At 36.6% G+C, this 12,539-nt stretch overlaps 1 protein-coding gene across 1 annotated transcript; it reads right to left on the reverse strand.

Moving 5' to 3' along the window:
• Window positions 1-4,227: 4,227 nt before the first annotated feature.
• On the reverse strand, window positions 4,228-12,301 carry LOC132036343 (ribulose-1,5 bisphosphate carboxylase/oxygenase large subunit N-methyltransferase, chloroplastic). The gene is made up of 12 exons (XM_059426664.1): window positions 11,810-12,301; window positions 9,456-9,619; window positions 9,255-9,338; window positions 8,579-8,636; window positions 7,958-8,011; window positions 6,786-6,857; window positions 6,611-6,691; window positions 6,138-6,310; window positions 5,808-5,910; window positions 5,589-5,720; window positions 4,841-4,963; window positions 4,228-4,513 (listed from the first exon to the last, which is right to left on the reverse strand). Exons 1-12 carry the CDS (start codon window positions 12,203-12,205, stop codon window positions 4,427-4,429), a joined length of 1,527 nt encoding a protein of 508 aa, XP_059282647.1. The 5' UTR covers window positions 12,206-12,301; the 3' UTR covers window positions 4,228-4,426.
• Between the last annotated feature and the right edge of the window lie 238 nt (window positions 12,302-12,539).

A 12,539-nucleotide genomic window follows, 5' to 3' on the forward strand; every position in this document is an offset into this window, starting at 1 on the left:
ATACAGATAAAAAAAATAAAAATTGGGGCACTTTAGTTGGGCTTATAAACAAGAAATAAGGTATAAGGGTGTGTCCGGAGAATTATGTTCACCAGAGTTTAATCAAAATATTGTTAGTCTATGGTCCTCTCTAAGCCACAGTGCAGTAATTTTCTATTTTGAGTTAACTAATTTGAAAAATCAGAATATTGTATACCCGCTCACCCGGCTGATGTGCATTATCCGTGGTAAAGACGAATAGTTACGATGATTTATCACTGTGAAGAAACGTTTAATTTTATGTCATACATGTCTAAGTACAAAAATTTTCAGAGAAGTGCTATTCACAACCTAGCTCACAACTATGATTCAGCATATCTGCTCATTCACTTGAGGGAAAAGAGCAAGTTTAGTGAAAAGAGTTTTACTGTATGATTTTAGGGTAGTATAAAATACTAGTGCCTGTTTCATCTCCACCTAATTTAGTATAGGCAAATAATCAGTCTGTACTAGTGCTAACACATGGGCAATAAAATAACAATGCTAACGATGGAAAAGGCATCTACATTACTTGTATTCATAGTTTCGCACGAGGATGACCAGACATCCCCATGCAAGTCAAAAAGCTTCAACTTTCCTTTGACTACAGTATGTAGTAACGAATATTGGTCCCCTTTTGCATATTCTCTATCCGATTGATTTGGGTTTGTTGTAGTTTACTGGTCTGCCAAGTAATGCGACTAACTTCTAGGTTCTTTCCGAGGTCTTTTTTAAATTCAGAATGGACGAAAATTATTTCCTCATCAATTTTCTCTAGCTCATTTGTCTCTCTCTCCAATCGTTTCTCACTAGCTATTACTTTCTTTCCTTATTGCAACTCTGAATCTCTTTTGGCTCACAGTCCAAATGAGAAGTCAATTGCTTTTGTTGATACTACTAGTCTCTATCTGCTGTAGATTAATGAATGATGTAGTGGAAGCTAATTGTCTTGAGGATCAGAAGATGCAGCTGCTGCAGCTCAGAAATAACGTTACCTATGATCCGGAGCAATCCACCAAGTTAACGAATTGGGATGAGAGGATTGACTGCTGTCAATGGAAAGGTATCAGTTGCAATGGTGCAGGGCAAGTTATTGGTCTTAACCTTACCGGTGACTCGTTCTCAGGCAGTATCAATGCATTAGCAAATCTTAAGTATCTATCTGTAATCATTCTTGAACAGGACTATTTCGAGGCTCCATTTCCAGAGTTTTTAGCGGACTTGTCCAATCTAACCGTCTTGAGTCTACCTAACTGCGCCTTAACAGGAGAAACACCTCAGAAGATATTCCAGATGCCAACTCTGCAGATAATTGACTTAGCAGGTAATGATATGCTTGGGGGTTCTTTACCTGAATTTCCTTCAAATGGATCTCTACAAAAACTGGCCCTTGGTTGGACACAATTTTCAGGAACTTTACCCAAATCCAATTGGGAACCTTAGGATGTTGTCATATCTCGATCTTGCTTACGCCAATTTTACAGGTCCAGTTCCATCTTCTTTGGCAAATCTCACCCAGCTTGTCTCTCTGGATTTATCTTCCAATAGCTTCACCGGTTCATTGCCATCATTTAGGCTATCCAAAAATCTGAGCCGATTAAGTTTTCAAAATAATAGTTTATCCAGTGACATCTCGTCATCTCATTGGGATGCTTTTGAGAAACTTGAATACCTTGACTTGAGAGACAATTCATTTTCTGGGGTCATTCCAAAATCATTGTTTTCCTTACCGTCACTTACACATTTACATCTGTCTAACAACAATTTTTCTGGCCAATTAACTGAGTTACAAAATGTGCTTTCTCCATTAACAGAGATCGACTTGAGTTCCAACAACTTGAAAGGGCCACTTCCTGAGTTTCTCTTTGAGCTAAAACATGTTGTTGAACTCTCAGTTTCATCCAACAATTTCAGTGCTACCGTGAAGTTGGACAAGTTCACAAAGCTTCAGAACCTTACAAAACTTGATCTCTCGCGCAGCGGTTTATCGGTGGACCCAAATATCAGTAAATCAGACCTTGCCTTGTTTCCCCAGTTTAGAACCTTACTGTTAGCTTCTTGCAATCTGCAGAATATTCCTTTCATGAAGAACCAATCCAGTTTGAATGACTTAAATCTGTCAGGCAACCATATTAAAGGTGAAATACCAAACTGGATATGGGAAATTAATGACGAACATTTTAGTCGTCTGAACCTCTCTCATAATCAATTTACACGTCTTCACGAACCTCATAGACTTCCCAGCAGCTCTTTATTTATCCTTGACCTACATTCAAATCTGCTCAGTGGGGAAATTCCATTACCACCTCGTTCAGCAGCATTTGTGGACTTCTCTAGCAATAAATTTGCTACTTCTTTCCCACCTGATTATGGTAATCATCTCTCCGATGCATGCTGGTTCTTCTCAGTTGCTAACAACAAAATCAGTGGTACAATCCCTCCTTCAATATGTAATCTGATCCATCTTCAAGTACTTGACTTGTCTAACAATAGTTTGACTGGAAGAGTGCCAACATGTTTAGCTGAACAAATGATTGGACTGGAGATTGTGAGCCTAGGAGGAAACAAACTCATAGGTAATATGCCTGGAAACTTTTCAAAGGAGTATATTTTGGAGACCTTGGATCTAAGCCGTAATCGCTTTGAAGGGAAGATTCCTCATTCTTTATCCAATTGCAGGAATCTAAAGGTGTTAAACGTAGGAAACAACAACATAAGTGATACCTTTCCCTGCTGGTTGAGCAACTTGCCCAATCTTCATGTACTTGTGTTGCACTCCAACAAGTTCCATGGGAACATTGATTGCTCTGGGGTCAATGATAGCTGGCCTGCTCTCCAAATCATTCACTTAGCTTCCAACAAGTTTAGTGGCAGTCTACCGAGAAATTTTTTCTTGAAGCTGAAATCCATGATGCTTGACTCAGCCGTAACACATTCCCGCCCTGATATCCTGCATTATGGGTCTGGTTTAATACGGGAAATTTATTATCAGGATAGAGGGTTGGTGTTTCTCTTAAAGGGCTAGATGTTACAGTGGAAAAGATTTTTCTTTCTTTCATCTCCATTGACTTCTCAAACAATAATTTTGTTGGACACATACCTGAGACAATTGGAGAACTCAAATCACTCTATCTTCTCAACCTGTCACGTAATGCGTTCACTGGCCAAATTCCACCTGCAATTGGAAATTTGAGGCAATGGGATCACTGGACCTCTCATTCAACAAATTGGATGGGCGTATTCAGGAAGAGCTTTCAAGTATCACCCTCCTTTCCTTCTTAAATTTATCATACAATGAACTGGTTGGAATGATCCGTCAACGCAACCAAATGACAACCTATGGAGAAAATTCATTTATCGGAAACAAGGGATTGTGTGGCCTCCAACTGAACAGATCTTGCAACAAACACGGAGAACAAGTACCTCCTCTGCAGCCAGCATCTGAAGATGATGAATTCTCTGGCACGAACGAGATCCATGCAAGCGTTGCGTTAGGATTTCCTGTGGGTGTAGCAATTATATTTCTACCACTCTTGGTTTTCAAAGGATGGAGAGATTGTTAAAACAAGATGATCAATGGACTAATTCTGTGGGTGTTTAGAAAAGTTGGCGCAAAGAACAACCGTACTACTTGCATAAGCGAGATAATCTTGAAAAAGAAAGCAGGGAAACAAAAACGCAAGTTACCAAGTTGACGTAGATGACAAAAGGCCTTCAGTTCTTGTTCCTTTCAGACAATAGCTCATAACATGTATCTTAATGGAAAGACTTTCCATTGGCCGCTATGATTATCTGAATGTTTCATATCCATGTCTCATTCTTCCAGCAGTGTGCTTTTGTTGTATTGTGTTTGTGTCCTTGCGTCCATGTTTCACCGTAATTGCTTAAAGTTCCTGGGAGTGGTGTGGTTTTTGTTCTAATCCACCATTTAGTCACATCAACAAAACTTTGTTCCACCCAAAAAAAGAAACTTGACGAACTCACTCTACCTGTGCAATTTATCTAATCCAGGTTTAGTAGAAGCAAAATATATTTCCTTTTGAAATCTTCGTTTGACAAAAACTAAAATCCTGTTTTTTGGATCTTATCTGAGATGTCATATTTCATCCAGAGTAGGTCACTGTTCCATCTCAACATGATAGAAAACAAATAGCTAGGCAACGGGGAAATATAAAAACCAAACCAAGTCTTAATTACATAGCCAAACAGTATACAAATACAGAAGTTCCTGAAGTGAAGTTGAAACATACAACAGCTAGTATACATTTAGGGAAGAGAGCTCAGTCCAACTTATACTATCTCAAATTATCAATCAATGAGTTGTTACAATTTAATCATTGAAACAGCGGCTAACTTCGTTGAAAACAGAAGGGTTGATATCAAAATCGTGGAAGAGTCATTCTTCAAGTTATTTGAAAAGGTTCCTAAGTCCATCAAATAAATTCAGAGCCTTCAATTCTCCACTCTTTATGTCCCTCAGTCTTCTCCTCAATATCTGATACAATGTCACAAAAGTTCAGAATCAAGGTTACTGGTTAGAAAGATTGACTAATTAAAGGAAATCAAAGAGATAAATCAATTTGCAAAACTCTCATTTTCTTTTCTTCTTTGGTTTTTTGGGTTTCAAAAGCATATATGTCAAGCATAAACGCTAAATTGAATTGCCAGCAAGTTAGCATTTATGCAAAACACAAGCATATGTATGTTTCATAAAAAAATGGTGTCATGAAATCGTTAGGCTGCCGCCGACTGATAGTTTAATTAACTACGCGTTATGGAGAGTAACTGGAAATTTGGAATGTGAAACGGAGTCTGTACTTACATATTGGCTACGGAAGAGTATCCTTCGCTCACTGGTACACAGGTCAACTGCTAGCTGTTTCAGAAACACTCTTCTGTTTAGCTGCTTTGGATTCGTTACGTCGAGATCCATTTCTCCACTTGCCTGTCATGTGAAGATATGAGTGTATTAGCATAGGTAAATGCAAGGGAGCAAATTTATACATGCAATAGATGCAGACATGGAAGGTAAACTTCTCTAAATCATCTCTACAACCAATGTTAGCATGATTAGTGGAACCACTCCTGTATACAAGACATATATAAAAAAATTAGAGGACCTACACAAGAATATGATCATCTACAAATGACATACTCCCTCCGTTTCAATTTATGTGAACCCATTTGACTGGACACGGAGTTTAAGAAAGTAAAGAAGACTTTTAAACTTGTGGTGTAAAATGAGTCACATATATTTTGTGTGGCTATAAATCATTGCATAAAGGTAAATTGTTTCCAAATATAGAAAGAGGTCATTCTTTTTGGCACGGACTAATAAGGAAATGGGTTCACATAAATTGAAACAGAGAGAGTATAATACACTAAACAACAGGAACTTCATAGCTGCACCACAAGCTATTCCTCAAATATCCGAAATCATTTTCAATCCCGTTTGAAGCTCTCTTAGGTCTCTCTTTCCACAGGACCCACAGGATGGCTAGGGCATCCCATGCCTGTGTCCATGTTAGTGTGATAATAGAACAGTAGTACTTAGGGAAGTAATTTACTACCTGAAGGAATTTGGAATACTTTGATATGCTAGATTCGACACTATCTAAAATAAATTGCAATGCTTCTTCTTCTATTTCTGGGTACTTGATATCCTTCTTTGATGTTGTCTTATTTGATGCAGCAGCAGCCATCTGGAATAAACTTAGTTTTAGAATTTTTTTCCTGATTGAAGAATGTATTTCAAGTTTTCTAACTTGCAAAGTTGAGATTTATCATACCTCTTCAAACTGTCTGCTCATGCTAGGTGGACTGACAACTAGATAAGCAAAAGCCATCAACTCCAATGGCCAACCAGTGACTTGTATAGGAAAACGTTCCGATCTGTTCAAGGAACGTGAGAATTTGCAAGTCAATGTTTTTAAACATAAACAACAAAAGGACACCAAAATCCATGCGAACCTAGTTTTTTTCGTTAATTTTTCTGATAACAAGAAACCATAGCGAGAAGGTTTCACTTTCATCAGAAATGACTCAAGTTAGAGAAATAATATATCCACCAGTATCTATTTCACTTTATCGTGGCCACTCCATATAACTGAAGTACTCACGCTGATAATCCATGCTTCTTTAGAGCTTCCACCTTCTCCTTGTAACATTTATCAGATTTCTTAAGTGACAATGACAACTCAACTGAGTCACTTGGATTGGTGCCTTCTCTAGGAACAAATCCATATGAAAGCAAAAGCTCTCCATTAGATTTCCTTCCATATGATATGAAAACCTGTACAATCGAAGCTTACGAGTTACTTACGCAAGGCATGATAATCCAAAACATCAAGTGGTTCTACGAGGATGCCTTCATCATGAAAAGAATTACATTATACAGATAGAAAATGTTATGTTGCGTACTTCAGCGGGCTCATAGGTTAATCAGAATATTGTTAGTCTATAGTACTCTCTAAGACGCAGGAGAGTAATTTTCTAATTTGAGTTTGCAATTGATGTTGAGGATGGGGATCCAGTAATTTTGGCAATGAGGTAATTTAGCTAATCACTTTTGAAAAATCAGAATAATGTGTACCTGCTCACCTGGCAGATATGCCCTGTCCGTTGTATAGACGATTCCTTGAGATGATTTATCATAGTCAAGAAATGTTTCCACCTTGAACAAATTAAAATAGCTGAAAATATCAGACTCAAAGTAGTTTCAAATATGTCAAGTATACAAACATTTTCATAAAAGTGTCATTCACAACCTCACAACTATGATTCAGCATATCTGCCCAAGGAACCAGCGCAACTCTTCCATCCATAGAGGGTAACCTGACCTGGTAAACACACAAACCAATTCAGAAAACACTGCAGTTTCTCATGAAGTAGATCTTTAACGTCGAGCACAATATCAACTTTTGTCCCTGAGTTATTGGGTTATTCTGATTTTGGTCCTCATATTATTCGACTAAGCACATCTAACCGTTGATTAATAGAAATGTGTGCTTTTGATCCTTTAAACTAACAGAAGTTAAATACTTAACAGAATCTTTATTAAAAACCAGGAATTAGAAGAGAAACAAAAACAGATGCTGAGCAAAAGAGAAGGAACAGCACGAAGTTCTGCTTCTTCTTCTTTCATAGAGTTTGTGTAGCAGGGTAGATGATTGAGTTTCTGGAAGTGAAGGAATAATGGTCACTTATATTCTCTTTTATTTTGCCAACCCATCCGGTCTTTACCCATGTAGATGCAATATTATTTTTGGTAAAGAACGAAACACCGTGGGAATCATCACAGTTAACAGAAATGCAAAGAGCCTCACATGCATAAGAAACAAATTCACATTTATGGTAGTTCGATCATGTATTATGGTGTTTCTTTACTCGCTGCTCAAATATACTTTGATGTCTTTAATTTCATCTATCAGCATGTTTTAATGCAATATTCTTATGGCCATATTCACTGCTTTGAGTCTCCTTCACCTTTATGGTCCTTTGATCCTTTTCCTATGATTTCCAAGTAGAATTAACTGTAGCTTCAGTTGTGTTATCCAAACTATTCTGTCAAACGTCATTATGCAGAGAATTAACCTTTTGATTATTGGGTAATGGAAGATGGAGCGAGGAGTCTAGTTCTCATCTATTGCCTCTCTTTCTCTCCCCCATTTCCATTTTATATCTCTTTCTGTTTTCTTCTTCTTCTTTTTTTTATTTTTTTTTTATTTTTTTATTTTAACAATTAATGTTTCGTGACTATTTAACTTCTGTTAGTTTGAAAGAATCAAAATTACACATTTGAATTAATTAAAGGTCAAATGTGTTCAGTCGAACAATATAAGGGCAAAAATCAGAATAACCCAACAACTCAGGAACCAAAAACGCTAATTCCCCAATCACAGGACAAGCAACTTTTGTGACTGCCATGTATGAAACTGACCAAACGTGAGAAGAGAATTCCAAATGACCAGTTGAAAGTCTCTATGTTGAATATCTGCAATAACATGCAGCAGATTTTTTAACAAATATTAGGGCACTGAATAAAAGAAAAAATAGCAATAGGCAGTATAAAGTCTCCACTCTCTAGTTAATTGTAAAAGAATATTGCCTCTCTCAACTGTCCGAACGATCATAATCATTGCAGGACTTGCATTATTTTCACAACACATCCAATCAGTTCTAGAAAGCACTGATCAGGACCAGTCTGATGAGCTATATTGTGCTGAATTCAATTAAAAACCTCTTATTTCAGGTTGGAAGTATGTAGAATGGATCTCTTGTGAAAAAAGCAGTTATGGAAAGAAGCTTGGCCATTGGATTGCTCCACTTGGTCGGATAATATGGTTATTGATGCAGAATCAAATCAACATTACCACAGGACTATGTAGTCCTCCAATTTGAAGCCAAAAGTAGATTATATAAAATGGATTCCAGGAAATGTGAAGCTCCATTGTATCTTGTCACTTTACATAGACAACCGTTTACCCCCAATACAGAAAAAAGGACAAACAGATAAATTATACCCAGCCTCAAATATTAGCCGTCCATTATATTTATGTACCTCTTCAGGAAATAAATCAGGATGCTTGGAAAATATTCTGAGTTTTAAATCATTGTACCTGAAGCAGAGATCATGAAATAAATAATAGTTAGCAAGCACAACAATGAAAAATAAATGAATTATAAAACACATCTTTTCTCTATGAAAATAAATGAACTATAGAACTTTACTTTTCTTCAGATTTTAACAGATTCAGCTGTAATCCTTGTGATATCCGACTAAGCATGTCTAAGTTTCAATTATTCCAGATGTGCACTTTTGGTCCCCTAGCAACAGATTCTTGCAATCCAATGAATAATTAATCATTATACAATGTGACTGTAATATCATATGCTAAATGTGTGAATTTTTGGTACTTTTTCTTTGTGTCATGAGGACTCTAGTTTTTTTGACATGTTGCTCATTCTTCTGATCTCAATTGTTTCTTTTCCTCTTTATTAAAATATCCCACCCTTACCTAAACATGAAAATAGTCAAGTCCATGTGATTTTGCAGGAATGAGTTAGCGGAGGGAAATGACACATTACAAATAATTAGGATAAAGTGTGCTTAGTCAGGTGTCACAGGAACCAAAGCTAATAATTGAGTGACCAAAAGTAACTTTGCCCAAAAAAAATGTAAGGATAAAACTAGCTTCAAATTGTAACAACTGAGAAATTGACTAAAGAAGCCTTACGTTCCAATGACGTTATTTATCCTTTCAATTGCCCGTTCTCTTATTTGCGATGCTTCCAAATACCTATCTAGCTCTGAACGAGTCCTGAAATGAGATGGAGAAACTGTAGGGGGACTTACTGAGCATGTATACGTAGTAAAGGAAGAACTCTCAAGTCTTGACATGATTTGGGGGACAACAAAATCAATGGAAAAGGCTTACCAGTATAAGAGAGAATAAGGCTGCGTAGGCAAGGCAGATATGTAGTTACTCCATCTTGAAGACTTCATGAGGCTTGCCTCGCTTATTAAATATGTTGCAATAAAAGGCCAATCTGGTACATTGTATTGTTTTAAAACATCACCAGCCTCTGAATTGCTCCATTTCTGGCAGCATATATCAAGACAAAGAAAAAAAATCTTCAGTTGGTACCAAAATCCATAATATTTTAAAAAGCCTCAGAATCAAGATAATGGTAACTATATCTGTTATATTCTATACTTCCATTATGTCTGTCCCAGCTGATTCTATTGAATTAGGAACCTAATTATTAATCCAAGCTGGAGTGCTCATGTCTTCTCTCAAAAACTGAAGAATTGACAAATGAGACCTGAACTGGTGATCACGGGTTGCTATTTGCTATAAGTTTAACATTAACCATTTTTTAAACACGTGCAAGATTTCTCTTTCTTCATTTTCCCCCTTTAGTAAGCCATCTAACCACAACTAGACAAGGAGAAACAGAACAGTTCAGTTTGCAGTTACTTATGTTACTATAGAACCTACACTTACACATGTATAGCCTTAGTATCTAAACCAGTAACTTTTTAAAAGCTATAAAGATATGTATTTCTTCCATTATCTCTAGTGATAACACTTACAATCCATTTTGTCTTCAAGCTGCTCTAATAACTATACTTTAAGCATAAAAGCATGATTACAAATTCAGTGCTATTTTAAGTATAAGAAATATCTGTTGTAGAAAGGATTCAACTTTGTTTGTTAACAGATGTAATTCAATATGTGGGACTAGTGTAATCTTTTGGAAGAGAGGAAATTCAGAGTAAAAAATAGATTACATCTAGTTATTGATTTCCTTCTAGATGGAGAAGGCTACAGCGTGCGCATGCGCGTACACACAAATGATACAAAGGAACTTAACAATCTAACTGACAAATCAAAATTTCCCCCCTTGAACTTCTCTCTAAACTAAAAATTTGGGATATCAATCATCATTGTCATCAAACAATCCACATTCTTATCAAATTCTTCTTCATTTTGCTTTAAAAAGCTATCTAAATGCATCATTAGGCAGCCCATCAATTTTACCTCAGACCAAGTTCATGTTAAGAAAATGGCCATTGCACCTAACTCATGTCAAACACTAACTCACAAGGCATCGGTCTATTTCCCTCAACCAATGTGGGGCACTTAACATTCCCGCACGACCAGGACATGAGACATCTTTTGCATGGACAAAATATAGCATGGGCTAGGGTAAAGAAAGAATAGAGATGGTTTGGCTCTGATGCAAAATCAACTTGCACCTAACACAACTCCAAAAGCTAGCTCATAAGATAAGAATTGCCCAAAATCATATATTAAGGGGTTGTTTTTTTAATTTTTTTTTTTTTTTTTTTTTTACCCCTCCCTCGGGAGCTCCCCTTTTTGCTCCCTCGGTGACTCGAACCCACAACCTTCAAGTTGGAGGTGGAAGGTTCTTACCATCTAAGCAACCCTCTCTTGTCTATTAAGGGGTTGTTTTGTTGGTGGGATAGGGGATAACAATCCCCCGATAAAATGAGCGATTATTTTATCTCGAATTTGGTTATAGGTAATATTTAGCCGCGGGAACCATATTGTACTAAAATGGTGGGATTAGCTATCCCATACAGAAGGTGGGATAGCTAATCCCATGGGATATCCCAACCTATCCAATCTTGGTAACCAAACAACCCTAAAGGATAACAGAAATTCCCACTTCCCAGTTCCCCTTAACCAATGTGGAACACTTATAGTTCAAGACACTTATAGTTGGTAGTATTCTTATACATAGCAAACGTATTATCAATACAAGGGTTATTAATACATGGGTAGGCATGGTTAAAGATAGAACTGCCATTAATACACCAAACCAAACAGCGGATAAGAAATAATCTCAGCATTACTGATCTCTGGATAAGTTATACACCCTATTCATTACTCCCTCCATTTCAAAATAAGTGGTGTCTTTACCTTTTCATTTCGTTTCAAAATAAGTGTTGTTTCACAACATCAAGAAGCCATTAATTTTTTTTCTCCCCTTTTTACCCTTATTTAAACAAGTAGAGCTTTACATAACCAATAAACCATTAAAGAGCTAGTACTTCTTTTTCAAGACACTTGATTAAGGGTGATTAAGGGTAAGTTAGTAAAAATACTTCTACTTTCCAGGAGTGAGCAGTATCCTTAAGGGGCGTGCCCAAGCTTAAAAAAAACACTTATTATGAAACGGAGTGAGTACTATTCTTGTACACCCTACCAAATGACCCCTTATAGTTCAAGACTTCAAATATGAAACAAGTTGATAATATTACCGAGTCAGCAGTGATGACAAGTTCAGGAGGAACAAAAAGAAGCTTTTCCCCTTTCCTGATATTATTAAGAGCAACAAGTCCTCTTTCTCCAACATCCACTCTTTGTATATCCATCTTCTGGTCAGGCAGACCTGATTCAGACAACCATTTCTGCAAATTCGACGCGTTTTCAAGAGAATCAGTCTCACATCCCCATGGAATGTTCATTGTTTTTGTAGGTTTGGTAGTTTCAGTTGTGGAACAACGGATACTGATGATGTTGTGAGTAGTGTTTCTTGATCTGTACAATTTGTAGGAGTTAGTGAATTGGTTGTTATTAGTGATTATGTGAGATGGAGAGTTGTGGGAGAAAGGAGGAAGGAGACCTGATTGAAGGATTCTTGAAACTTCTGCCATGACTACAGAAGAGTGTGAGTGGGTTTCTGAGTAAAAGCTTGCCTTATCTGTTGAAGATGAGGTCAGAAGATAGCTTCAAAGTTGCTCGTTTTGACAGTTAGAATTCATTTAAATATGTTTTCTTCAATCGCTTAAGGATTTAAGTTACTATATCTCCCTCCGTCTCATAAGAAATCAGTAATGCAATATAAAATTTATCAAATTATTCTTATATAATAAAAATAAAATATTTTTTCTTTTTAATTAGAGCATGCACAAGTAATAAATTTTTTAATATTAAAAATAATAACGTGACTTCTTCAATCATCATTTAGATGTTACTTTAACTTGTCAC

The sequence above is a fragment of the Lycium ferocissimum genome, chromosome 11 (assembly GCF_029784015.1).
Source record: "Lycium ferocissimum isolate CSIRO_LF1 chromosome 11, AGI_CSIRO_Lferr_CH_V1, whole genome shotgun sequence".
Classification (NCBI taxonomy): Eukaryota; Viridiplantae; Streptophyta; class Magnoliopsida; order Solanales; family Solanaceae; genus Lycium; species Lycium ferocissimum.

What these genes read in the sequence shown, in the direction of transcription:
- LOC132036343 (XM_059426664.1), bottom strand. Translation starts at nt 12,205, where the DNA reads ATGGCAGAAGTTTCAAGAATCCTTCAATCAGGTCTCCTTCCTCCTTTC. An exon ending in TGCTGAATCATAGTTGTGAG is followed by an intron (nt 6,692 to 6,785) that starts GTTGTGAATGAC and finishes AATTTGTTCAAG; the next exon opens with GTGGAAACATTTCTTGACTA. An exon ending in AGTATTCCAAATTCCTTCAG is followed by an intron (nt 4,964 to 5,588) that starts GTAGTAAATTAC and finishes TTCACATGACAG; the next exon opens with GCAAGTGGAGAAATGGATCT.